This window comes from Ornithorhynchus anatinus, chromosome 5 (genome assembly GCF_004115215.2).
Source record: "Ornithorhynchus anatinus isolate Pmale09 chromosome 5, mOrnAna1.pri.v4, whole genome shotgun sequence".
Classification (NCBI taxonomy): Eukaryota; Metazoa; Chordata; class Mammalia; order Monotremata; family Ornithorhynchidae; genus Ornithorhynchus; species Ornithorhynchus anatinus.
This window is the reverse complement of record NC_041732.1, coordinates 65,322,044-65,349,892: the sequence shown is the minus strand read 5'-3', so window position 1 is coordinate 65,349,892 and position 27,849 is coordinate 65,322,044. Positions and strand designations below refer to the sequence as shown.

Below are 27,849 nucleotides of genomic sequence, written 5' to 3'. Positions count from 1 at the left end.
CAGCGTAAGGAACAGCAGTGGCAGCGCCATGACTGAATCAAACTAATAGGCCATTTAATGCAGTGTTCTGGCTTCAACTGTGGCAACAAGATGATTGGTTAGTTACTCTCCTTTAATATCAGTCATCGTATAGAGAGATTTACTTTCCCCTTTACATCCACAATTTCCCTTCTAGTAACTCATGAATATACCCAATCTTCCCTTCCTTGACATAAAACCACCTTGCTTTAAAACAAGAAGTACCACCTCAGACTGTAATCTGAGTTTCCATACCAGGAAGGATTTCAAAGTACTTTATTGGAGACCCGGAAGTGTTTTTAGTAGTTGATATTTTGTTGATATTTCAAAGTTGGAGAGAATGCTTATTTATTCAATAATTGATGCCGTAGGAAATTTTCAGGTAAACAATTTCTTTTATTTATTATTTACTATGACTTAGGGTGGAGAAAAGTGAAGCTGGTTTCTCACATCTTTAATTTTAATTCCTTATCTCTTAAAGACCCCTTCTTTGACTTTGCAAATACTTTACTTTTAACATTTGAGAAGCAGCATGGCCTAGTTGATAGAGCTGTGTGACCTTAGGCAAGTCACTTTACTTTTCGGTGGCTCAGTTACCTCATCTGTAAAATGGTGATAAGACTTGCGAGCCTACCGTAGATCAGGGCCTGTGTCCAACCTGATTAGCTTGTACCTACCCCAGAGCCTAGTACTGTGCCTGACACAGAGTAAATGCTGAACAAATGCCATTTAAAAAAATAATTTCCCTGCATCAAAGTATGGTAAATCCCTTAGGAAATCATCATCTTCCCTCTCTCAACAGGGAGGAATGAGGCAAAGGAGTGGATAGTTTTCTGAACAAATAGCCATTGAACTATTGTTTGTCAGTGAAAGCCTCTTCTCAGGCAACAAGAAAACAATCCACTATGTCTAGGAATCCTAACCCAGATCCTCAGTTGGCGCGGATGGGATTTAAGACACTAGATCCAAAGTGAAAACAAATAAAGTGACAGCCTGTTATCTCAGAGAGTTTCTCCGTCCATTCTTTGTTAGAGAAATAAGGATCAAATATTTATTAGCTGTGTTTATTGTTGGGTTGCCTGTGAGCACATTGTCAAGAGAAAGCAGAGGAAAAAAGGTATCTGGAGGCAGCAGACATAGGTTTTGACCAGTGCAGCAAATAAACCAAGCCAGCTGTTATTTTAATGACTCACCAATATCTCAAAACATCATTGCCCTTGAGGAGGTAGGAATCTCTTGAATTTTGCAATCGTGCTCAGTAATGGCACTTCTAGTACCACCCTGTGTCAGGGGCTAGACATGTGTTCCTGAGTCAGATTTTTAACCGTCATGAATAGGAATTCCTCAGGAATTATCTGATAGAACCATCCATATATAGACAGTGTTGGGTAATTAGAAATACTATAACTACTCTAGTCACAAGAAGTCGGACAGATGACGCTTTGATTTCTCATCACGGTGAATCTGATGTGACTCTGCTTTTCTCCCCAACTTTCAGTAGCAGCACCTTCCCCCTCCTTTCCAGAGTTGCTTTTTTTCCTTTCCCTTGAACTGCAAGTTTATGTTAAACTCTGCTAGAGCTAGAGAAACTAGTACCAAAATTCCGAGTTTCCTTTGTATGACAATGTACCCGGCACTAATTCAGGAAAAGCATTAAGCTGCATGAAATAATTGCATTTTAAAGACTTTCTTTTTTGTACCAAACCTAGTGGTTTGTTGCTCAAAATAAATGGTGCCGAATATTCTATTAGCTAATGATTGAAAGCGGTCCTTCTATTACCAGTGTTGTTATTGTAGAAGGTTGATTATAGGGGAGAAAAAGAAACTAGTCCTTTGTGGGGCAGGATGATAATGATGGTCTTTATTAAGCCCTTACTCTGTGCCAAGCACTGTTCTAAGCGCTGGGGTAGATACAAGGTAATAAGGTTGTCCCGCGTGGGGCTCACAGTGTTATTCCCCATTTTACAGATGAGGTAACAGGCACAGAGAAGTTAAGTGACTAAGGAAAGTTGTTCACTGTGGGAAGCAGAAAAGAGTTAGAAATGGTTTCCTCAGTAGCCTTTGTATATTCAGTCTCTGTTCAAAACTCTTCAGAAACTGGGCTTTAGCACAGTGGGTTTTTGAGTAGGGGTAAAATACCTCATAGTAGCAGTAGGGGTAAAATACCTCATAGTAGCAATAGCAGCTACTGCTGCAAGAGTCGTTTCTCTTCTCACTTCCCCAATTGCCGTTGTTCTGCTCACTTGAATGAGCCTCTAGGGGAGACAGCCTGTTGTAGTGAAAGAACACCGATCTGGAAGCCAGAGGATCTAGACAGGAGTCTGAGCTCTGCCACCGACCTTCTGTGGGACCATGTTCAAGTCACTTGACCTCTCTGCACCTCAGTTTCCTCATCTGCAAAATGGAGATAATAATAATAATAATGTTGGTATTTGTTAAGCGCTTACTATGTGCCGAGCACTGTTCTAAGCGCTGGGGTAGACATAAGGGAATCAGGTTGTCCCACGTGGGGCTCACAGTCTTAATCCCCATTTTACAGATGAGGGAACTGAGGCACAGAGAAGTTAAGTGACTTGCCCATAGTCACACAGCCAACAAGTGGCAGAGCTGGGATTCAAACTCATGAGCCCTGACTCCAAAGCCCATGCTCTTTCCACTGAGCCACGCTGCTTCATAATAGCTGCCTTTCTGCGAAACTCAGAGGGTTGTTGTGAGGGCAGAAGTGAAATAAGTAATGAGAGAGTGCTTTGGGACTAAAAGCACTCTACAAAAATTGTAGTGGTATTATTATGAGGTGGAAAACGAGTTACTGGCTGAGAGAGTTGCAGGAGAGTTCAGGTGAGATTTTGTGACTGCAGGGTTACCAATTGTAATGAAAAGTGAAATTCCCAGCTTTAGGGGTATTTAGACTAACTCTAAGGTATGTCCTGCAAGCATATATTAAGGCAGCGGGCCAGACAAGGCAAAAATATGGATTACTCCTGATCTCAGATGTATGCGTGATTTGATTCTTTATAGTCAGTGTAAGAGCATTGAAATTACTTTAGAGTCAGTTTGTCTCATGCCAAGCACACTATGGGAATACACGCTCATGTCGATGCTTAGACAGTGTGTATGCTTAGACATGTCTATGCTTAGACAGTTCTGCCAGAATACATATTTTTACTACACAGTTTGGCTAGAACACTTATGAATTTAGGGATCATCCTTATGACAATGCAAGCCTGTTTGAATTCATTGTGATGCAGTGGCAGAAGAAAGGTTGTGTGCATGTTTGTGGCAGACACGGTGAGTAGTATAATGCAAGTTTCATTTGGGGTTTTGCAAGAACACAACCTTCATGGTGTGATAACTCAGGGTATCCGAATGGTAAACCAAAAAGATGAGAACTCGGTGGCTCAAAGTTACAATTCTGTTTCTGCCGTGGACTCACTGTAATATTGGGCAAGTCACTTAGTCTTTCTGGGTTTTCATTCTCTCCTCTGGAAAATGAAGGCAGTAATCTAATTTATGCCTTAGAAGCTACATGAGGAATGATAGAAAGAATGGTTGGGTCCCTGACCAATAGTGATCTATGTAAAGGACTAATGTAATAGTAACCACAGAAGATTCATGAACTAGGAAATCCTCTCTTCCTCAACACCTGTCATTCATTCATTCATTCAGTTGTATTTACCTAGCAGTTACTGTGTGCAGAGCACCGTTTCAAGTACTTGGGAGAGGACAGTATAAAAATAAACAAACATATCCCCTGACCAAAATGAGCTTACAGTCTAGAGGGGAAGACAGACATCAATATACATAAATAAATTACAGATATGTACATAAGTGCAGTGGGGCTGGGAGAAGGAATGAATAAAAGGAGCAAGTCAGGGCAGCGCAGAAGGGAGTGGGACAAAAGGAAAGGAGGTCTTACTCAGGGAAGGCCTCTTGGAGGAGACTTGCCTTCAGTAAGGCTTTGAAGGAAGTGAGAGTAATTGTTGGATTTGATGAAGGAGGGCGCTCCAGGGCAAAGGCAAGACGTGGGCGAGGAGTCGGTGGCGAGATAGACGAGATAGAGGTACGGTGAGAAGGTTAGCATTAGAGGAGCAAAGTGTGCTGTCTGGGTTGTAGTAGGAGAGTAGGAGAGATAAGATGGGGGCAAGGTGATTGAGTTCTTTAAAGGCAATGGTAAGAGTTTTTATTTGATACAGAGGTGGATGGGGCAACCACTAGTTTTTCTGAGGAGTAGGGAAACATGTCCTGAACATTTTTGTAGAAAAGCTGGAGCGTCTCATAAGTTTGACCAGTGGTATGTGCTCAGCACTGTAAGTGAGTTTGCCTTGAAGAAATCATTCTGAAACATGGACTCAATCTGTTTTATCTAGCAAGCACAATCTTCCCAGATGAACTAACCACAGCGGACTCCAATGACGGGAGCTTCTACAAGCCTGAAGATCATCTGACTGTGGTGAGTATCTCTGTATCATGGCGCCCTCTGGGCCTCGCTTGGTCTCTAAAGGAGCCTGTCCCTTTGCTTTGGCAACAAGAGATGACGTAGTTAAAAGACACGGACAGAATTGGTTGGGTCCTTAGGGAGTTGGCAATCAGAAAAGTAACTTGATTATCTGAGAGTTGGGAGGGTCCTGAGGGTGGAAATGTGCCTAGGACTGCCCAGGCCAGTGGCAGGCCTCTTACTCACAGCCTCTAGGGTTAAACTTTGAGGATTGAAGGAGGGAGGTTACTATTCTGTCCTTAATTCATGCTGGGGCTCTCTGTAGCTCTGGCACCATTGCTGGTTTCAGACGTTTTGCAGCCCTGAGCGGGGAAAAATTCACCACCCTGTTCAGCTGAATTCAATACCATTATGCTGATAATAATAATAATTATGGTATTTGTTAAGTGCTTACTATGTGCAGAGCACTGTTCTAAGTGCTGGGGTAGATACAGGGTAATCAGATTGTCCCTCGTGGGGCTCACATTTTTTGTCCCCATTTTTCAGATGCGGTAACTGAGGCCAGAGAAGTTAAGTGACTTTTCCAAGGTCACACAGCAGACAAGTGGCAGAGTCGGGATTAGAACCCATGACCGCTGACTCCCAAGCCAGTGCTCTTTCCATTAAGCCATACTGCTTCTTTTGTACGCGATATGGAAGTTTGTCCAAGCGCTAAAACCTAAAGCATTTCTCTGGGTAGACCCCTGACCCTCTCTCTCTCTTTCTTCACAGCCATGCTGTTCCCTTCCCCGGTACCTGTTCCCATTATTACTATTATTATGGTATTTGTTAAGCCCTTACCATGTATCAAGGACTGTTTTAAGCAGGGGGATAGATACAAGCTAATCAGGTTGGACACAATCCCTCTCCCACTTGACTCACAGTCTAAGTAGGAGGGAGAACAGGCATTGAATCTTGATTTTACAGTTGAGGAAACTGAGGCACAGAGCAGTGAAGTGACTTGCTCAAGATAACACAGCAAGCAATTGGCAGAGCCAGTGTTAGAACCCAGGTCAACTGACCTCCAGGTACGTACTCCCTGCCCACGTGCTTTCCACTAGCCCATGCCGCTTCTTTAGGTGAAGAAGGTTGGAGAAGCAGCATAGCGTAGTAGTCTGAAGGTCATGGGTTCTAATCCCAGTTCTGCAATTTGTCTGCTGTGTGATCTTGGGAAAGTCACTTAACTGTGCCTCAGGTACCTCATCTGTAAAATGGGTATTGGGACTGTGAGCCCCATCTGGGACTGGGACTGTGTCCAACCCAATTTGCTTGTGTCTACCCCATTGCTTAGTACAGTGCCTGGCACACAGTGAACACTTAAAAAATACGATAATTATTATTATTACTATGTACATAGAAATACCATGTCTAGTGGGCAGGTGCTTTCAAAATTTTAACCAACACAGCACCATTGTTGCTCCAACCCACCTCCACAATTCTCTGTCCTGTTGCCACTGTCTCACTTAGGTATTCTCTAAATCAGTCAATCAATCATATTTACTGAGCGCTTACTGTGTGCAGAGGACTGTACTACGTGCTTCGAGAGTAAAATATAACAGAGTTGGTGGACACTTTCCTTGCCCACTGCAAATAAACAGTCCATTCATTCATTCAAAAGTATTTATTGAGCGCTTACTATGTGCAGAGCACTGTACTAAGCGCTTGGAATGTACAAATCGGTAACAGATAGTGACAGTCCCTGCCCTTTGACGGGCTTACAGTCTAATCGGGGGAGACGGACAGTCAAGAACAATGGCAATAAATAGAGTCAAGGGGAAGAGCATCTCATTAAAACAATAGCAAATAAATAGAATCAGGGTGATGTACATCTCATCATTAAACAAAATAAATAGGGTGATGAAGATATATACAGTTGAGCGGACGAGTACAGTGCTGAGGGGATAGGACGGGAGAGGGGGAGGAGCAGAGGGAAAGGGAGGAGAAGAGGGTTTAGCTGCGAAGAGGTGAAGGGGGGGTGGGTAGAGGGAGCAGAGGGAAAAGGGGAGCTCAGTCTGGGAAGGCCTCTTGGAGGAGGTGAGCTTTAAGTAGGGATTTAAAGAGGGGAAGAGAATCAGTTTGGCGGAGGTGAGGAGAGAGGGCGTTCCAGGACCGCGGGAGGACGTGGCCCAGGGGTCGACGGCGGGATAGTCTAGAGGGGGACACAGATGTTAATATAAATGAATAAATTATGGCTATGTATATAAGGCTGTAGAGCTGAGGAGGGATGAATAAGAGTGCAAATCGGAGTGCAAAGGTGTGTCAGAAGGGAGTGGAAGAAGAGAAAATGAGGACTTAATCGGGGATGGCCTCTTGGAGGAGATGTGCTTTTAATAAGGCTATGAAAAAAAGATGTGCATCAGATGTGAAGGGGAAATGCGTTCCAAGCCCCTGGATGGACGAGAGGTTCCAAGGATGTGGACGAGAGGTCGGTGGCGAGATTGACAAGATTAAATGTCCAGTGAGTAAGTTAGTATTAGAGGAGCTAAGTGTGTGGGCTGGATTGTAGTAAGAAATCAGGGAGGCAGGGTAGGAGAGAGCAAAGCTATTGATTGCTTTAAAGCCTAAGGTAAGCCATTTCAGCTTGATGCAGAGGTGGATGGGCAACAACTGGAGGTTCTCGAGAAGTAAGGAAACATGGACTGAAAGGTTCTGTAGAAAAATGATCTGGGCAGCAGAGTCAAGTATGGACTGGAGTGCTGGGTGACAGGATGCTGGGAGATCACCAAGTAAGCTGATGCAGTAATCAAGGCGGGATAGGATAAATGTTTGAATTAATGGAGAGAATGGGCAGATTTTTGCTGAGGTTGAACCGTTAGGATTTGGTGAATATGTGGGTTGAATGAGAGAGCTGAGACGAGAATAATGCCACGATTATGGGCTTGTGAGATAGGGAGGATGGAGGTGCTCTCTACAGTGATTGGAAAGTCACAGGGAGGACAGGATTTGGGTGGGAAGACAAGGAGTTCTGTTTTGGACTTGTTAAGTTTGAGGTTTTGGCAGGACAGCCAAATAGAGATGTCCTGAAGGCAGGAGGAAATGGGATATTGCAGAGAAGGAGCACATGAGTTCTCCAAGGGAGTGGGTGTAGATGGAGAATAGAAGGGGACCCAGAACTGAGCCTTCAGGCACTCCCACATTTAGGGGGTGGGAGGCAAAGGAGGAGTTCGTGAGAGAGACTGAGAATGAACAGCCAGAAATATGGAAGGAGAACCAGGAAAGGATAGTGTCACTGAAGCCAAGGTTGGTTAATGTTTCCAGGAAAAGGGGGTGATTGACATGTTGACAGCAGCTGAGAGGTCGAGGAGCATGAGGATGGAGTAGAGGCTGTTGGATTTGGCAAGAAGAAGATCATTAGGGATCTTTGAGAGGGAAGTTTCCGTAGAGTGAAGGGGGCAGAAGGATTGGAGGGGGTCAAGGAGAGAATTGGGAGAGAGGAAGTGGAGATAGCGGATGAAGCAGATGGTAGGAGGGAGATGGGGTGATAACTTGAGGGAGCTGTAGAGTCAAGGGTCATGTTTCCCTACTCCTCAAGAACCTCCAGTGGTTGCCCATCCACCTCTGCATCAAACAAAACCTTCTATCCACTGACTTCTCAGCTCGCAATCACCTGGCCCCCTCCTACCTCACCTCACTTCTCTCCTACTACAACCCAGGCCGCACACTTTGCTCCTCTAATGCTAACCTTCTCACTGTACCTCTGTTTTGACTAGCTCACTGCTGACCCCTCACCCACGTCTGCCTCTGGCCTGGAACGTCCTCCTTCATCAAATCTGACAGGCAATTACTCTCCCCTCTTCAAAGCTTTACTGAAGGCACACCTCCTCCAAGAGACCTTCCCTAACTAAGCCCCCTTTTCCACTTCTCCCACTCCTTTCGGCGTTGCCCCGACTTGCTCCCATTATTCATCCCCTCTTCCTATGTACATATCTGTAATTTATTTATTTATATTAATTCTGTCTCCCCCTCTAGACTGTAAGCTCACTGTGGGCAGGGAATGTGTCTGTTTATTGTTATATTGTACTCTCCCCAGTGCTTAGTACAGTGCTCTGCACACAGTAAGTGTTCAATAAACGCAAATGAGTGAATTAATGAATGAATGAAGTAAATGCTCAATAAGTATGATTGATTGATTGAAACTGAACACTGGACAGCCAATTCTGGAATTCGCTTACTATTCAAACAGTTTATGACACAATGGAAAGCAGATTATCCAAACGTCTGGTATCTAAAACCAGCCAGTTTTCTAAACCAAGGTTTGATCAAATCTCTGTAACCTACAAGTGGATGCCTGAAGTTTTTTATTAAACCTGCACAGTTTTCATCATTCAGAAACATTCTCTCATGTACCTCCAGAAACTTCAAAAAGGTTGATTAGTTAGCCCCAGTGGAATGCTGATCATTCAAACACCATTTATCCAAACCAACCTCATATCTGAACTGAAGAAAATATTGGTCATTTAAAGTAAGAGCTGAGATAATTGAATAAAATTTGGGTGTCCACCAGTCCAAAAAAGTTGAACACCAATTTCTACAGTTTTCCAAACCTGACTCGGCTGCTTGCTACAATATACTTTTCACTTTCCTTGTTGAAATGGGGCATATTCAAATTATGGCCTTTAGTGGAGAGAGATATGTAGGTGATATCAGTATTATTATTCCTGTTGACTCTGGAAGGATGCTAATTTTGACTCATTCTCTGTTTTCTCATTTATCTCTTCTCAGTTGCCCACAAAACCCCACAGTATTCCAGAGAACTACAACCTTGAAGAGCTTCTGACCCCAGAAAGCACTCTCCCTGACAAAGAAACTCCAAATTCAACAGACCCTAATGTCCACGTGGACCAGCCTGACGGTCAGAAACAGTGTCAAAATATCAAGCTGCTCCAATATACTCTCAAGCACTTAACAATAATAATAATTATTATTATGGTATTTGTTAGGCTCTATGTGCCAGGCACTGTACTAAGCATTGGAGTGGATACAAGCAAATTGGGTTGGACATAGTGCCTTTCCCATGTGGGCTCGCCCTCTCGATCCCCATTTTACAAATGAGGTAACAGGTACAGAGAAGTGAAGCGACTTGCCCAAGGTCACACAGCAGACTTGTGGCGGAGGTGGAATTAGAACCCATGACCTTCTGACTCCCAGGTCTGTGCTCTATCCACTATACCATGCTGCTGCTTAGTTACTGCTAAATCCAATGCTTGTAAAAATAAGAAACTGGTCATTTTTTCAGGTCTTTTAAACCCACTTGACAGAAAATTGAATTCAACTGCAGGCTGCATTCTTTGTTCACCCATTCTAACTTTGGAAATGTTTATTTGGCTTTCCCTCCAGCGCCATCTCGTGACTGTAAATTCCATCTCCTCCAGCAATCAGCCAGCAAGTAGCAAAAAATGGTGAAATTTAATAATAATAATAATAATTGTGCTATTTGTTAAGTGTTAACTCTATAGAGAGCATGGGTCTAGGGGTCAGAAGTACCTGGGTTCTAATCCCGGCTCCACTATGTCTGCTAGGTAACCTTGGGCAAGTTACTTCTCTGGGCCTCAGTTGCCTCACCTGTAAAATGGGGTTTATAAGACTGTGAATCCCATGTGGAATGAAGACCGTGTCCAACCTGATTAGCTTGTATCTACCCCAGTGCTTAGAACAGTGCCTGATACCTAATAAGTGCTTAACATACCACCATCATCATCATGTCAAGCACCGTAATAAGCACTGGGGAAGATACAAGATAATCAGGTCAGGTCGGAGGGAGAACAGGTATTGAATCCCCATTTTGTAGATGAGGGAACTAAGGCACAGAGAAGTTAAGTGATTTATCCAAGGTCATACAGCCAACAAGTGTCAGAGCCGAGATTAGAACCCTGGTTTTCTGACTCCCAGATCTGTGCTCTTCCTACTAGGTCATGCTGCTTCTTGAGATAAGCAGTGTATTGAGGATAAGATAACAGTAGAAAAATGCTATTGGTCCCTGTCATATTTACTAAATTTATTTTTGGGATGTCAAATGTTTTAAACATAAACCTACCGAATCTGTTTAAGAGGTTATTTAAATGAGGGGGTTTTCCTGCAAAAACAAAGCCCTGAATCTGTCAACTTGCAGGTCTCAGCCTGACTGTTAGACTGGAGTCGGAAGAGAAGAAATGGAACCGTTGGCTCTGCACCCCACAGTTGTGGGCAAGAGCTCTTTCAGAAACACTTGGGATTTTTGTTTCTTGAGCTTCTAACTACGCATTTTCCATTTTCCTCATTAGCCTTTTTTGGGAAGAAACACTAGGGGAAACTCCCTCTCCATTAATAGAAGGAAAAGAACGTATCAGATGTTTCTGCCCTTAAAGCCCTGACTTTAATTGAGTCCAGGTTTATTCATTGAGCCCGTGACGGCTAAACAATAAGCAGTCAGGCCTGGAATGGAATCCAGGATTCCTGGTTTGCAGCCTCCCTCCCTCTTCAAATTAAGGGCCAGGAAAATTTTTAAAGTGAGATGAAATCATATTCTGAAGTGTTATCTTTAGGTTCTTTCTAAACATTGCAGAGCCCCACCCTATCAATCAGATGAAATGGTTGAGAGCACAACCCCTGAACAGCAAATATCTCCAAGAAATTTCCCCCAGATTCCTTTCCCTGATTAAAAAAAAATCCAAGCCAGGCAGTTGATACAGAAAAAAAGCAGCCCCAGTCCTGATTATACATGGTGGGGCAGGGGTGGGAGTCAGGTGTTCAGATCGAGAATGTGTAACAGAAATCCAAAACCCAAATTTTAACCCATAGTTTGAACTCTTTCCCTCTAAATCAGAATAAATTTCATCCCCTCTCACTGCCCTTATTCTGTGTTGCCAAAAAACAGTGAAAAGATTAAAAATCAGGGATTCTATCACTCTTAGTGTCCTGAATATTTAAATTTGGATTCCTTGAATGAAAGATTGAATTTTAAAAATGTGATTACACTAACATCACTACACTAGGTGGTTTTAGGGTGTTGAAGGACCACCGGGGAAGAAAATTATTTGGGGCTATTTAGAAATCATAATCTTTGTTTATAGGTCATCAGATTTCAGCCTCTATTATTAATATCATTTTGCCTCTCTAGAAGTTTAAGAGAGATCAGTGAGTTTCGAAAGGATTGGTGCTGGAAGAAGCAGGAACCAGCCAGAAGCCAGATCCAGTAAATGATAATGCTATTCTGGGTTGAGGGATGACTGTAGTTCTTTCGGTCTAAGGGAAGGGGTCCCCTCCCCCACGCCCCTGCTGTTCCCCCCACCTGCCCCACCTTTAGCCTCTGCTTTCTGCTATCTCTTGGTTACCAGCAGCCACAGACCCACCTCTCCCATTATACTCCATCACTAGGTCCTGTGATGTCTGCTTTGTGTTTGCTTTAGTGGCTTCATTCCCTGGTGCTTTGGCAGGAAGCAGTCACCATCCCAGCTTGGGAACCTGTCAGGGAAATCTGGGCCCCGTGCCTGCCTCTTTATCCCCCCAGCCAAAGCCAGGTTACCACTGCTTGCCACTGCTGCCCCACCCCTATGCGAAACCCCCTAATAATAATAATAATAACTAGGGTACTTGTTAAGTACTATGTACCAGGCACTGTACTAAGTGCTGGAGTGGATACAAGCTAATTGCATTGGATAGAGTCCCCGTCCCATGTGGAGCTCACAGTATCAATCCCCCTTTTACAGGTGAGGTAACTGAGGCACAGAGAAGTTCAGTGACTTGCCCAAGATTACACAGCAGACAAGTGCTAGTTAATTAATGATGGTAATTGTTAAGCACATACTATCTGCCAAGCACTGTTCTAAGTGCTGGGGTAGATACCAGTCAATCACCTGGGGCTCACAGTCTTAATCCCCATTTTACAGATGAGGTAACTGAGACCCAGAGAAGCAAAGTGACTTGCCCAAGATCACACAGCAGACATGTGGCGGAGCCGGGATTAGAACCCATGACCTTCTGACTCGCAGCCCCGTGCTCAGTCCACTACGCCACGTTGTTTCTCCTCTAGCCACAGTTGCCACTGTTGCAGATGGCAGAAGCGGCATCCCAGTGAATTTTTTTTTTTTTTACTTTCAGCCCTTGTAAGTTGCAGAAGTCAATTTTAGATTCATCAACCTAAAATGAGGGGCTCCGGGCAGGAGTCCTCTATGCTTTCCCTTAAGACAGGTCCTACTATAAGGGTATAAGGCAAGCATTCCAAGCTTTCTGCTTTTTGTTTCTCATTTATGAGAGATACTTAATATTCTTTAGGCTAGGCCTGAAGCCAGCGGGTCCTAATGGAATAAACTCCTAAGGATCAAACACTGAACCAAATTCCAAATTCCATTCTCTCCAAATCCCTCTTTTCTCCCTCAAATGATAGTGACTCTTACACTTGAATGCGGACTTGGGGTTCCTTGGATATCCTCTGAGCCTCATTTTCTTTACAATGTTTCCTCCCCAAGAGGCTGTAATACCTACCTAGTCAATGCTTATGAAGAGCTTTGAAAAATAAAGCCAAAGGGCAAAGCCTCATTAGTTTCCGCTCCAAGAAGCTGACTGAGAGCAGAACGGGTCTGTAGGGAGGCCAGTGTTAACCAGGGAGAGCCTTTGAAGAATGACGATTGAGGAATAAGACTCACTCCCCTGATTTAATCATGTATGAAGGATCCTCAGCAGGAGGCTGGGAGATAATTTAGGGGAAGAACAGTCCCAAATCCTTTCCAGTAACATTTTAAAGAAGAGAAACAGAAACAAACCCAGCTAACCCAACGGAGGAATGAACCAAGTAACAGAAACAGAGAAGTTGAAAGGGTTATTTCTTACTTAAATGGTTTCTTTCATCATTGTTAAATATCTTGAAATGGATAGATCAGCTAATTTAAGATTTGATGGTTGGGCAAATAGCCATTTTTTGAGTCTCTCATAGGTAGAAGAGCTCTCCGAGGAAGAGCTCTCTTTCTTGGAGAATAACAATCCTTCTCTGCAGCTACGGAACAAAGCCAGCCAGGGCTTTCATTTTCCAATCCCCTAATCAAACCTACAAGTTGACACCAAGGTGGAGAATATTGTTATTTCCTGTTTCCTTAGACAAGATATTGGAGAGAAGGTTAGCACTCCCCTTAGAAGGATGGAAGAGGTCCTAGTGGCCTTTACAACACATATATGGTTAAGGCATTGCCACCTACTTTGTGGCATCTAACCAAGTTTTCCCTTCTAGACTGTGAGCCCGTTGTTGGATAGGGATTGTCTCTAACTGTTGCCGAATTGTACTTCCCAAGTGCTTAGTACAGTGCTCTGCACACAGTAAGTGCTCAATAAATACGATTGAATGAATGAATGAACTGAGGCTCAGTTTCTTCATCTGTAAAACTGAGATATCAATGGTATGTATTGAACACTTGCTGTGTGCAGAGCATCATACTAAGCACTCAGGAGGGTACAATACTACAGAGGTGGTAGACACGCTCCCTGCCCACAGTCCAGAGGGATTAAAAACATGTTCTCCCTCCCTATAAAACTCTGAGCCCCAAAAGGGACAGGGTCCTGATTATCTAATATTTACCCCCATGCTTAGTTCAGAACTTGGCGCATAGTAAGTGCTTAATGAATACCATTTTTTAATCATTACTATTGTTTCCAAGACATTTAAATAACCCAAGTGTCTTTTTTATGATATTTGTTAACCACTTACTATGTGTTAGTCACTGAACTAAGTGCTGGGGTAATAATAATAATTATTATTATGGTATTTGTTAAGCGCTTACTATGTGCCAAGCACTGTTCTAAGCCCTGGGGTAGATACAAGGTAATCAGGTTGTCCCACGTGAGGCTCACAGTTTAATCCCCATTTTACAGATGAGGTCACTGAGGCACAGAGAAGTTAAGTGACTGGCCCAAGGTCACACAGCCGACAAGTGGCAGAGCTGGGATTCGAACCCACGTCCTCTGACGCCCAAGCCTGGGCTCTTTCCACTGAGCCACGCTCAGGTTAGACATAGTCCACATCCCATGTGGGGTTTACAGTCTTACTCCCCATTTTAAAGATGAGGTATTTGAGGCATAGAGAACTGAAATGACGGTGGAAGAGCTGGGATTAGAACCCAGGTCCTTCTGACTCCCCAGCCCATGCTCTATCCCCTAGGCCATGCTGCTTCCTAGTAGTTGCTTCTGCTACTACCTTATGAGCACATATGAACACATCCAACCTTCCAGGATCGAGGTTTCCTGTTGACTGCCAAGTTGTTCTCCTGAATTTCTTGGGGCAGAATCATCTTGTCTCTGAAAGAAAAAAAAACCCAACCCATCTGCTATTCTTAAAATTGCATCCCACAGTCCTAATCCCGGGGGTTGCTTTATGAGAGGGTTCACCGTTAAACGTGTTAAAACTAGAACCAATTGTCTGCGGTAATGAACTATCTTTTGTGATGCAATAGCATGCACTGTAGGTGGGTTTTAAGGTGATTTTGAAGGAACAGACTTCATTTGTACTCCCTGACCTCGCAGTTAGGGTCAAATAATGAAGCTCCTTAGCGGTCAGTGTTTGTTTGCACAATAATGGGCTGGGATCCAGGGGAACTTTGGGGGCTCCAATTAGCCAGTAGCTCACTGGTTGTGTCTGTATCCTTGCTGACCTGAAGCCACTGTTTCCGTACTATGATCAAGACAAAACTCATGTCCCATCTGGGTAGGGGGCTCAGTGTGGGAGAGGTCAAATGATGGTAATAAAATCTGTGTGGAAGAACATAATAATAATAATGTTGGTATTTAAGTGCTTACTAATTGCAGAGCACTGTTCTAAGTGCTGGGGTAGATACAGGGTAATCAGGTTGTCGCACGTGAGGCTCACAGTCTTAATCCCCATTTTACAGATGAGGTAACCGAGGCACAGATAAGTGACTTGCCCACAGTCACACAGCTGACAAGTGGTGGAGTCAGAATTCAAACCCATGACCTCTGACTCCCTAGCCCAGGCTCTTTCCACTGAGCCACACTGCTTAACATGTCTGTCTCCCCTCTTTTCAAGCACTTCCAATTGTTGCCCACCCATCTCAGCATCAACGCCTTTCCTGTCCATCCAAACTGTTATTACGCTGACCTACGTACTTATCATATCCCTCCTTGACTACTGCATCAGCCTCCTAGCTAACCTCCCTACCTTCTGTCTCTCCCCATCCAGTCCATACTTAACTCTGCTGCCCAGATCATTTTTCTAAAATACATTCAGCCCACATCTCTCTATACCCCAAGAACCTCCAGTCATTGCCAATTCACCGTGACATCCAACAGAAACTCCTTACCATTGGCTTTAAAACACAGCAGCTTTAAAGCAGCTTACCCCTTCCTACCTCACCTGGCTGATTTTCTACTACATCACAGTCAGCACACTTCACTTCTCTATTGCCAACCTATTCTTTCCACCTCAATCTCATCTCTATCTCTCCACTGACCCCTAACCCACATCCTCCCCTTCGCCTGGAACTCCCTCCCGCTTCATATCCAAATGACCACCACTTTCAAAGCCATATTAAAATCACACCTCCTCCAAGAGGCCTTCCCCATTTGAGCCCTCTTTTCCTCCACTCCCTCTTCCTCTGTTCCTTCTCTTAATTCATTCAGTCGTATTTATTGAGCACTTACTGTGTGCAGAGCATTGTAATAATAATAATGTTGGTATTTGTTAAGTGCTTACTATGCACAGAGCACTGTTCTAAGTGCTGGGGTAGATACAGGGTAATCAGGTTGTCCGACATGAGACTCACATTCTTAATCCCCATTTTACAGATGAGGGAACTGAGGCACAGAGAAGTTAAGTGACTTGCCCACAGTCACACAGCTGACAAGTGGCAGAGGTGGGATACGAACCCATGACCTCTGGCTCCCAAGCCCGGGCTCTTTCCACTGAGCCACGCTGCACTAAGGGATTAGTAATAATAATGATATTTGTCAAGCACTTACTATGTGCCAAGCACTGTTCTAAGCGCTGGGATACGTATAAGGTAATCAGGTTGTGCCACGTGGGGCTCACAGTCTTAATCCCCATTTTACAGATGAGGTAACTGAGGCGCAGAGAAGTTAAGTGGCTTGCCCGAGGTCACCCAGCAGACAAGTGGAGGAGTCATAATTTGAACCCACATCCTCTGACTCCCAAGACCGTACTCTTGCCACTAAGCCATGATGTTTCTCATCTTGGCTGAAGCACAGAATTGGTGTAAAGCAGAGTGCAAACCTGTTGTCTTTACTTCCATTGTACTCTCCGGCTCAATCAGTGTGGTATTTAATGAGTGAGTGCAGGGCACAATAGTAAGCATTTGGGAAAGTACAATGAAATTGGTAGGCGTGATCCCTGCCCTCCTGGTATTTACAGTTTACACTGAATATAATGCTCTGCACACAGTAGCCACTCTATAAATAAGAATTCAAGCTGGGAGATGTTGAGCAATCAATCGATCAATCAACTGTATTTATTGAGCACTTACTGTGTATAGAGGTCTGTATTATGTGCTTGGAAGAGTACAGTGCAACAGTATAACAGACACATTCCCTGCCCATAATGAGCTTACATCTAGAGTCATGCAGCATGGCTTAGCGGAAAGAGCATGGACTTGGGAGTTGGAGGTCATGGGTTCTAATCCTGGCTCTGCCACTTAGGACAGAAAGTCACTGTGTGACTTTGGACAAGTCACTTAACTTCTCTGAAATTATCTCAATTACCTCATATGTACAGTGGGGAATAAGACTGTCAGCCCCATGTGGGATACCCTGAATTCCTTGTATCTCTCCCAGTGCTTAGAAGAGTGCTTTGCACATGATAAGTACTTAACAAATACCATCATTATTGTCATTGTTATTATTAAGTTACTTCATCTCTCTCAGATTGATATTTTCTGTTTTTATTAACACTTGTCCTCCTTCCCTCAAGGAAGCTAAGTGAGATATGACATGTAAAAGAGGAAAGGGATTCTTGGAGGAAGGGATTCTAGAAATCTATGACTGTCATAATACTTAATTATTAAGACCAATTTTATGTTTTAACAACCTCTAAAAGTATTCTGTTTTACCTTTTTTGTGGGTGCAGTTTTCCTCCATCTTGTTTGGCTTCTCTCTAATTTGCAGGATGCTTGAGGCAGATTTCTTTCTCTGCTCAGCATTCTAAGTTATTAAATCTCTTAATATCTCTATGTCCTTATCTCTTTTCAGAAGAGGTGGGCGGAGAGCCAAAGACATCAGCCGAAAAAGGTAGGATAGGTTCAGTTTTTAAAAGCCTCAGATGAGTGTATCACTTAGATCATGAAAGTCCATGAGTTTCAGCAAACCAGAAGCCAGGAGGGCTGAGAACCTTTTGCAAGCATTTTTTAATTTAAAAGAGAAAAAAAAACCTCCTGGCATTTGGAAATGAGGCAGATAAAATTCTAGGAAGTTGGGTTTTCTGTAATTGAAAGGTAAGACAGGAAATTACAGTTGCCTCAATTTAATAATAGGCCTAATAATAATAGCAATTATGAGGAGCAGCATTGCCTAGTTGATAGAGCATGGTCCTGGGGGTCAAAAGGACCTGGGTTCTAATACTACTCCACCACTTGTCTGCTGTGTGGCCTTGGGCAAGTCACTTCACTTCTCTGGGTCTCAGTTATCTCATCTGCATGATGGAGATTAAGATAGTGAGTCCCATGTGGAACAGGAACTGTGTTCCCCAGGGCTTAGTACAGTGCCTAGCACATAATATGCACTTAATAAGTGCCAAATATCATTAAAAAATAGTCCTGCAACACCTAGTGAAAAGTCAAGTTACTGTTATTAGAAATGTTAAAAGAAGAATGCAGATCTTCACTTAAAGAATAATGCCAAAGTGATTTCTAAATTGTGTCCTCTGGAGGAATCATTTAACCTCACATTGAAACATGTTCACATTTAGGTGAGCCAGAGGAGCTACTGGAATGACAATAGAGTAATTGCAATTTAAGTTGAAGAAGCCAATTTTGTAAATGTATTTACACCCAGATTACACAGTTTTTTTGGCAACTGGCCCCTGTACAAATCTGAAACCTGGCAGTGTACTGAAAACTTACGACTCCTTTTTTTTTATCGTACTTGTTAAGCACTTACTATCCTAAGAGCTAAGGTAGATATGAGATGATCAGATTAGACACAGTCCCTCATTATCTAAGTTGGAGAGAGGAGGATTTGATCCCTATTTTGCAGATGTGGTAACTGAGGCACAGAAAAGTTAGGTGATTTACCTAAGGTTACATAGCAGTCAAATGTCAGAGCTGGATTTAGAAATCAGGGCCTCTGACTCCCAGACCGGAACTCTTTCCCCTTATCTTACGCCATCTAGTCGTCTCAGACCCATAGGGACACCATGGACATATCTCTCCCAGAATACCTCACCTCCATCTGCAGTTGTTCTGGTAGTGTATCCATAGAGTTTTCTTGGTAAAAATACGGAAGTGGTTTATCATTGCCTCCTTCCGCACAGTAAACTTGAGTCTCCTTCCTCAACTCTCTCCCATGCCACTGCTGCCCAGCACAGGTGAGTTTTGACATGTAGCAGATTGCCTTTTACTTGCTAGTCACTGCCCAAGCTAGGAATGGAATAGCTAGGCCTCTGCTTGACTCTCCCTCCCATAGTTGAGACTGGCAGAGTACTGGAAACTCTCCAGGTGTGACCCTAAGAAGGGAGCTCTTTCCTCTAGATTGCACTATTTCCTTAGTTGTCATAAAAGATAATAAACTCTCTAGCAAAAGAACCGGCTAAAGCAATGCTTCCCTGTGTAGGGAAGCAGAATGGTGTAGTTCATTCATTCATTCACTCGTATTTATTGAGTGCTTACTGTGTGCAGAACATTGTACTAAGTGCTTGGAAAGTTCAATTCAGCATCACATACAGACAAACCCTACCCAACAACATGCTCGCAGTCTAGAAGGGAGGAGACAGACAACAAAACAGGCACAAGTAAACATGCATCAATAGCATCAATATAAATAAATAGAATTATATATACACATTATTAATAAAATAAATATAATAATAAATGTGTACATATACTCACAAGTTCTGTGGAGCGGGGAGGGGGGTACAGCAGAGGGAGGGAGTCGGAGCGATGGGGAGGGGAGGAGGAGCAGAGGAAACGGGGGGCTTAGTCTGGGAGTGGATTGAGCACGGACCTGGGAATCAGAAGTTCATGGGTTCTAATTCCGGCTCCACCACTTGTCTCCTGTGTGGCCTTGGGCAAGTCCCTTCACTTCTCTGTGCTTCAGTTACCTCATCTGTAAAATGGGGATTAAGACTGTGAGTCCTATGTGGGACAGGGACTGTGTATCCACCCCAGCTCTTAGTACACTGCCTGGCACGTAGGGAGCACTTAACAAATGCCATAATTATTAACAAGTACCAAGAGTACATTTCTGAAATATACTGACCTGGTACTTCTTCCTTCTCTTTTTATCAGAGGGCTTGGAGACGGTAACCCTGGTGGGAATCATCGTTGGAATCATACTAGCTATTGGCATCGTTGCTGGAATCATTATCGCGGTCGTGAGGAAAATGTCGGGCAGGTACTCGTAAGTAAATGCCCATGTAGAAGATGGAGGGAGGGTGTGGAGCACCAATGAATCCTTATAAAACCCAGAGCCGAGAGAAAACCCGTAGAGGCCCTTCCATTCACTCATCAGCGCTTAGAACAGTGCTCGGCATATAGTAAGCACTCAACAGATACCATCATTATTATGTCTCTGGACAGGACCACTCCCGAATGAACCAAAAGGAAGCTAACTCTATTTTTCCTTGGCTTTCCAAATGAGGGAGATGCTAAACTGGGGAGAGCCATTCCATTAGAAGCCCTCTGTAGAACATGTTCACCATCTGCATTTTGCCCTAAATCTCCTATTAAGTCTCCCATCAGCCAGCAGTAGACAAAGAACCATTCCAGCCTTGTACGGAGTAGTCAAGAAGCAGCGTGGCTTAGTGGAAAGAGCACTGGCCTGAGTCAGATGACCTGGGTTTTAATCCCGGCTCTGCCATTGCCTGCTGTGTGGCTTTGGACAAGTCACTTTACTTCTCTATACCTCTGTTTCCTCTTCTGAGCCCCCCATGGATAAAGGAACCATGTCCAATCTAATCAACTTCCACCTCTTCTGGGACTTAGGACAGTGCTTGACACATAGTAAGTTCTTAACAAATGCCATAGCAATTAATTATTATTATTAGTCAAGCCCCAACCGGACCATAAGCAGAAGGTGGATTCTGTGACCTCTTCTGTGGTATACCAGGCAGTACATGGTCTTTATCATGACCCCTGCCTTTGTTTCCCCCAAAAAACTCAGATCCTGGGCAGCCACTTCTCCATATTCTCTGCCCCCTTGGAAGCCACAGTCATAAAGCAGGTACCAGAAAACCAGTAGGGTGAAGACCAAAACTAATCATGCTCCTCTGGTGAGTAGGTAATGGGACCAAGAGCCTATTTCTCATTCTTCCGAAACCCCTTTCCTGGGACAAAACATCCAGGGTGTCCTGGTCAGAGGTAATCTTCCTTTCATACATTATGAGAAGCATAGTGGGCCTATCATGGGAAAAACACGGGCTTGGGAGTCAAAGGACCTGTGTTCTAATCCAACCTCTGCCAAATGCTTGCTGGATGACTTTGGGCAAATCACTTAACTTCTCTGTGCCTCAGTTCTCCTGTTCTTCCTCCTATTTAGACTGGGAGCCCCATGCAGGACAGGGACCGTATCCAACCTAATTCACTTGTATAGTAACAATAATAATAGGAATAATTATCATATTTCTTAAGTGCTATGATGCCAAGCACTGTTCTAAGCACTGGGATAGATACGAGGCAATCAGGTTGTTCCATATGGGGCTCACAGTCTTAATCTCCTTTTTATAGTTGAGGTAACTGAGACACAAAGAAATGAAGTGACTTGCCCAAAGTCACACAGCTGATAAGTGGCGGAGCCGGGATTAGAACCCGTCACCTCTGACTCCCAAGCCCATGCTCTTTCCACCAAGCCACAGTCCGCTTACAACAGTGTTTGACACATAGTAAGCACTTAACAAATACCACTTTTAAAAAATACATCTTTCATTTCCCTGCCTATAGTTGGTAGGATTCCTTTTAAACCCAGGCCACAATTGCCCACTTACCCACAAGACTGAGCTACTTCCTCTTTTAGAAGACTCTGAGAGGTGCGACTCTCTGGGCACGGGTCAGGCACCGGACAAAGGGGAAACAAAATGGGAGAAACGATAGGGATTGCAGGAAATGAGGAAAGAGAAAATGGGAGAATGACACACTGTTCATCTGTGGCTGTAAAACCATCAACAGTAGCTTTTTTCTGTTTGCTTTTCCAGGCCCTGAATACCTGAAGAATCAAGTCATTTTATGCCAATTTTTTCAGAGCTTCCTATTTTAGACTGTTCCTGTGTCAGGGTGAGAAGCGACATGTGGCAATGCTAAGCCCAAAGTTCCAAACCCATGGTGATCTCACAGCTTTCCAGAGGAGTTTTGAACTGAAAATGAAACATTTCCTCAAACTTTGCTATTCAAAGTATATGCTATTCTGAAAATTATTTTGATAAATTCAAGTAGATAGAGTAATTTGAAGGCAAAACACACATAGGAAACAGGAGAGTAAAAACAGGTCATCCCATTTGCCTCTAAAGTAATCCAGATGATGTTGAAATGAATTAGGAAAAAGAGTAGTTTCTCAACTTTGAAGGTTATTGTGAAAGTTGAAATTAATTGATAAATACTTTTACCAATGGAGCAGAATTATGCGTCTGGTGAGATGTCTTTAAAAATGGTGTACTCATCTCAAAGAACCCCATCTGATGTTGACCTGCTAAAAATTACTCTTCCAAAGTTAGTCTATATTTTACAGTTTATTTTTTATATTCAAAAAGTTCTGAAATGAGAAGCTTTTGTTTGTAGGGAGCAAGGCAAAGCAAGACAAAGACTTGGATTTCACAGAAGCAAGGCAAAGCAAGACAAAGACTTGGATTTCACTGAACCTCCCACTTTGGTTAGTAAACACAAAGTTAGTGAGTCAGGGAGCATAATCATTTTGCAGCAAAGCTTCCAAAGAGGACTTGCCGAGTGGCATAAATCAATCATCTAATTATCTAGCAATTCAGCAACCAAGTACAAGCCTTTGCTTTGGAGAGATGACCAGGGCCCAATGATGAATATCGAGTCAGAGAATCATTTCCATCAATCGATCAATGATATTTATTGAGTGTTTACTATGTGCAGAGCACTGTATTAAGCACTTGGGAGATTAAAGCAGAATTAGCAGACACGTTCCCTGTCCATAACGAGTTCACAGTCATGTAGTGGGTATCCTGCACGTCCTGCCCCAGAGACTTCCATTCTGAGCCCAGTGATAGATCACATTACTTACTGTTCTGCAAGACTCTCGACTGGAAGCTGAAGTCTGCTAAATGCAGACAATTTTCAGGGCAAAGGTTCAATCAATTGTATTTATTGAGAGCTTACTATATGCAGAGCACTGCTAAGTGCTTGGGAGAACCCATACAACAGAATTAGCAGACATGTTCTTGCCCACAATGAGCTTACGGACTAGAAGGTTGTTCTGCAGAGCAGTTTCTTTGGGCTTGTTGCCAATGCACCTTCAAAGCAAATAAAGGATTAAATTCCGTACCTTCACTGTTTCTCCACTTAAGCCACTGGGAGCTTTTTAAGTTGTGTAGGCATCCCCACATTGTTCATATTTACCAAAAAGTGGCCCTAGGGAAGTTGCATAAGGTTATGAGCTGAATTGAGAATGATGTGACTGAAGAATCCCAGCCGGGTGTATCCTGCCCAGCACCGGTCACTAATTTACTTGGGTTACGTTTGGTTCCATCCCTGGGGTCAGTTGTTGGTTACCTCATTGATGCCGATTGACTGAGGCAACGTGGACTGGCAAGTAGGCAGGGCTGGCCTCCAGGTTTATCTCTCCTGCCCTGCTGGAGCCCACCGATACATAATTTTCCCACCTTTGGGGATTGATTCACCATTGGCATTTTGCCCATGTCTCATCAAGGAAATAATTCTGTACTTGTATCTTTGTTAGGGAAAAGAGTCTGCCAATTATCCTGTATTTACTTAGTCCTATCCCTGATAGCTGAGCCGTGGAAAATAAGTACAGATGGTGTCAAAGTTTAACAGCATCTGGATGAAAACTGTTAAACCTAATATCCTTATTACTGACCATGCATTTAAGTTAAGACCCTAAGTGAAAATATTCCTTTCCCTACTTCAACTAAGGGCTCTGGGATGTTCTTTTAAAAGAGCACATGGATTCCTTTCCTATTCACTGCATCCCTTCGGGGGTGATTTTCTCCCTTTGGAACTTAGATGACTCTGTGCAGAATACAAAGAAGTCTGTTCCCAGAAAGCAGAGCTTTTGCCTGGACTTTGGGCTGGAGCAATTGGGTGATATTTAGACAGAAGGACACTTGACTAATAAATATGGAAATGTACTGGGGAAAAAAAAACTTGACTGGATAAAGAGAGCTTCAGGTTGAAGCCTGATGAGTTTGCAAAGAGCAACTACTCTACTTCCTTCTTCAAATTCCTGACCAGGACTTTGGAATAATCAAATGGCTCCTGTTTTTCCTCCCCTCTATTTTGCTTCCACCCCACTTCCAAAAGAGAAAAATGGAACCCAAGTTATACACTGGACCCAGTGCCTGCTGGGACAGGACAGTGGGTAATTTAATCAGAGTTGTGTTGATGCTCAACACAGTGTAGACACTTGTTCAAATAAAGCGGAAATTGTGTACCAAAGTGATTCAGAGTATTGATTGAAAATCATCCAGGAACCTCAAAGAAAGATTTGGGTTATATTTCAAATCCTCAGATAAAATGATGAAACAGAGTTAATATGTCCATTAAAACTTTGGCCACACTTTGTGTTCTGACTTTTCCTCACAAGCTAAATGAGTAGGGTTAGAAAGCCAATTTTCATTATGCCATGAAAGTTCAAAAAAACCCGGGTACTCATTCTATGAGAGAAAGTAAGCACTGACAGAAATATGCCCAGCATTGACCCCTTTTGTGGGAAAAAAAATCCCCAATCAAAAGCTAATTTTCACCTGGGTGATTTCTTCTTTAGGCATTGAAAGCAATAAAACAAGGCAGAGGTGAAGGCATTATCTAAATAACTTTCATTCTTTTCTCCCTGATCCTGTATTATCAGTCGCCTCACACCAAGATGACACCCATTTTTGAATCCTTTCTAATCCTCTTTGGGAGCTCTGAAGCCCTAGTGTTTTTGGTGTGTGTAGGGAATTTCCTCAAGACTCCATTTGTGGTATGTGAGAAGTTCTGACTTTGAAAACATTGCAAAGAGGGGTTTGGTGGGGAAGGATAAGGAGGTGAGTAGAGAGTGCTGTGCATCTAAAGGATGCTCACTAAATATTTGTTAATGATGATGGTTGGGTTTAGAACTTTTTTAAAAAATTGGTATTTGTTAAGTACTTCTTATGTTCCAGGCACTGTTCTAAGTGCTGTGGTAGGTACAAGCTTCCCACATGAAGCTCCACTCCTAATCCCCATTTTACAGATGCAGTGATTAAAACACAGAGAAATTAAGTGACTTGCCCAAAGTTACACAGCAGACACACGAGATTAGACTGTAAACCCGTCAAATGGCAGGAACTGTCTCTATCTGTTGCCAACTTGTTCATTCCAAGCGCTTAGTACAGTGCTCTGCACATACTAAGTGCTCAATAAATACTATTGAATGAATGACAGAGCCAGGATGAGAACCTAGGTCTTTCTGATTCCCAAGCCTGTGCTCTATCCATTAGGCCACACTGTTTATCCTGGTGATACATAGGTCCATAATTCACAATCTTTAGAAGCAGAAAAGAGGATTGCTGTTTCCAACAATGAATTTGTAAAACCCACAATATAGTGAAATTTGAAGAAACATTTTATGAGGGTTAAGTTCAATTATGAAAAAAATGAAATGGAAAATAATATTGACACCACAGAAATCAGGACCTTGGGCAAAAGGATTTCTGACTTCACCCCTTAAATCCAGAGGTAATTTCACTGTTGGAGACTTGATGTTCAGGTTAGCGAAAGGAAGGTCGTTTTCCACACACAGTATTTTTTTTAATAATGGTATTTGTAAAGTGCTTACTATACATCAAACACTAAGTGCTGGGGTAGATACAAGCTAATCAGGTTGCACACAGTCCATGTCCCATAAGGGGCTCACAGTATTACTCCCCATTTTACAGATGAGGTAACTGAGGCACAGAGAAGTTAAGTGACTTGCCCCAGCAGACAAGTGGCAGAGCCAGGATTAGAACCCAGGTCCTTCTGACTCCCAGGTCTGTGCTCTATCCACTAGGCCACACTGCTTTACTAACAATATTTAACTTGCCATTCTCTGGAGTTGACCTTTAATTTTTAGGATGGATGTCAAGGAGGGAATGTCCCTCCGAGCATCTTTTTACCACTTTTAGAGTTAGAATTTCAGGCTAGTTGGACCAATAGTCTGATCCAGTAGTGGCATTACTTAAGGTCTTATGATTATGCTGATGATACTAAAGAAAAAAGTCTGTCCTCATGAATTCACACTGAACAAGGAAATCTGGGACAATCCCCTGAGTCTATCTGCAGTAAGCTTTCTTTAGTTGTGTTCCTGCATGTAAGAAACATCTCCATGCACTCTATAATGTGATGCTTTCACAGCCCCCCTTAATAATAGTAGTGATTACTGTGGCATTTTTAAGCACTTACTATGTGCTAAGTACTGTACTAACTGCTGGGATAGCTACAAGATAATCAGGTCTCACCTGGTGCTCACAAAGTAGGAGGGAGAATAGGCATTGAATTACCATTTTGCAGATGAGGAAACTGAGACCAGAGAAGTTAAGTGACTTGCTGAAAGTCATACGGTAGACAAGTGGCAGAGCTGGGGTTAGAACCCAGGTCTTCTGATTCCCAGGGCCATGCTCTTTCCACTAGGCCATAATTTCTTCTTTGCTTCCCAGCATTACCAAGATAATTGGTTCTTTACACATAGTTTCTCGGTTCTGAAGTCTTTGTGAAAGGACTGCAACCTGTCAGGGAGCAGCAGTGTGGCCTAATGGAAAGAGCATGGTCTTGGGAATCAGAAGACCTATGTTCTAATTTCTGGCTCTTGACTGCTGTGTGACCTTGGACAAGTCACTTAGCTTCTCTGTGCCTCAGTTACTTCATCTGTAAAATGGGGGTTAAGATTGTGAGCTCCAATAAGACATGGACTGTGTCCAAACTAATTAACTTTTATGTACCCAAGCATTTAGTACAGTGCTTAGTACACAGTATGTGCTTAACAAATACCATAATAAAATAAAAAAAGGACTGAGGCTCATCCATTATTGTCAGGAAGCTCCAACAATATGACTGAAATCACATGTCTAATTTTGATTCCAAACAACCAATTTTGCTGTGCCGAGTATAATCAGTACTCTGTTCTGATCTGGGATAGGCTCGACTAAATACTGATTTAATGATTTGCAGCAATTATATCACTATGAGAAACAAGGAGCAGCTGGATTTTCTCATCCCACTCTGAGATTACACCTTTCTATTATCACTTTAGATTCACTGATTCATTGTTCCAGGTAGGGCAGGGCACTGTACCAAATGCTACCCTTGCAGTTAGGGGAAAATGTATTTTTAGGTAAGGATTGGAGAGGACAGATATGGGGGGAAAAAGAAGAATGAAACACAGAAATGCTGGTATTTCAGTTATCTGCAAAAATGATACAAAGGCAGAAATTTTGTAGAGATGAAGCTTACTATTAAAAACAAATATTGAATTCACAGGCATCCACTTCTGGCAGTGAGCAGATTAAATCCACTCTCCTTGACAGGCTAGATTTTCTTCCCTTATATTCTCATTACCCCTGAAACTAGAAATCAAATTAGAATTACAGAAGTTCTTTAGTTTAGAGTTTTGTAAGTGGAAATTTCTCTCAACCAACAATGACAATCTGCAACACAGGGCACACATGTATATGTTAATTGAGAGTTGCCTAGAATACAAAAGACATACTGATGAGAAGGAATTGAAACCACTGCAGTTCAGTCAACCGATCAATCAATCATATTGCACGCCAACTGTGTGCCCACCAACTACGTGCTTGGTAGAGTATAATGGAGTCAATAGATATTTTCCCTGCCCTCAAGGAGTTTACAACCCAAAGAGGAGACAGATACTATAATGAATTGAAGGTAAGAGGAAGCAATTGAGTGCAAAAATAAAAACATGGGTAGAGGGAGATGAATATTCAAATGCTTAGATGATATGAAAGTGTTGAAATGCCAGTTCAAGGGGATATAGACTATAAGCTCCATTTGGTCAGGAAA

The 27,849-nt window shown here is 42.9% G+C and overlaps 1 protein-coding gene and 1 non-coding gene across 5 annotated transcripts in view; both read left to right on the top strand.

Moving 5' to 3' along the window:
- Positions 1 to 24,268, top strand: part of PDPN (podoplanin) — a 45,300-nt gene extending 21,032 nt beyond the window's left edge. The window contains exons 2-6 of one of the 4 annotated variants that reach the window (XM_007659244.3): positions 4,386 to 4,468; positions 9,215 to 9,344; positions 17,675 to 17,710; positions 19,924 to 20,035; positions 21,825 to 24,268. In XM_007659244.3, the coding sequence (XP_007657434.1) occupies positions 4,386 to 4,468; positions 9,215 to 9,344; positions 17,675 to 17,710; positions 19,924 to 20,035; positions 21,825 to 21,831 (368 nt within the window). In that variant the 3' untranslated portion in view covers positions 21,832 to 24,268. Of the gene's footprint in view, positions 1 to 4,385; positions 4,469 to 9,214; positions 9,345 to 17,671; positions 17,711 to 19,923; positions 20,036 to 21,824 lie in introns of all 4 variants that reach the window. The other 3 variants (XM_007659245.3, XM_001508300.5, XM_007659246.3) reach the window with 3 other exon arrangements.
- Positions 13,564 to 13,685, top strand: LOC114812751. Its single transcript, XR_003760402.1, has one exon. It is a non-coding gene; the product is annotated as a U6atac minor spliceosomal RNA (small nuclear RNA).
- Positions 24,269 to 27,849: the final 3,581 nt, after the last annotated feature.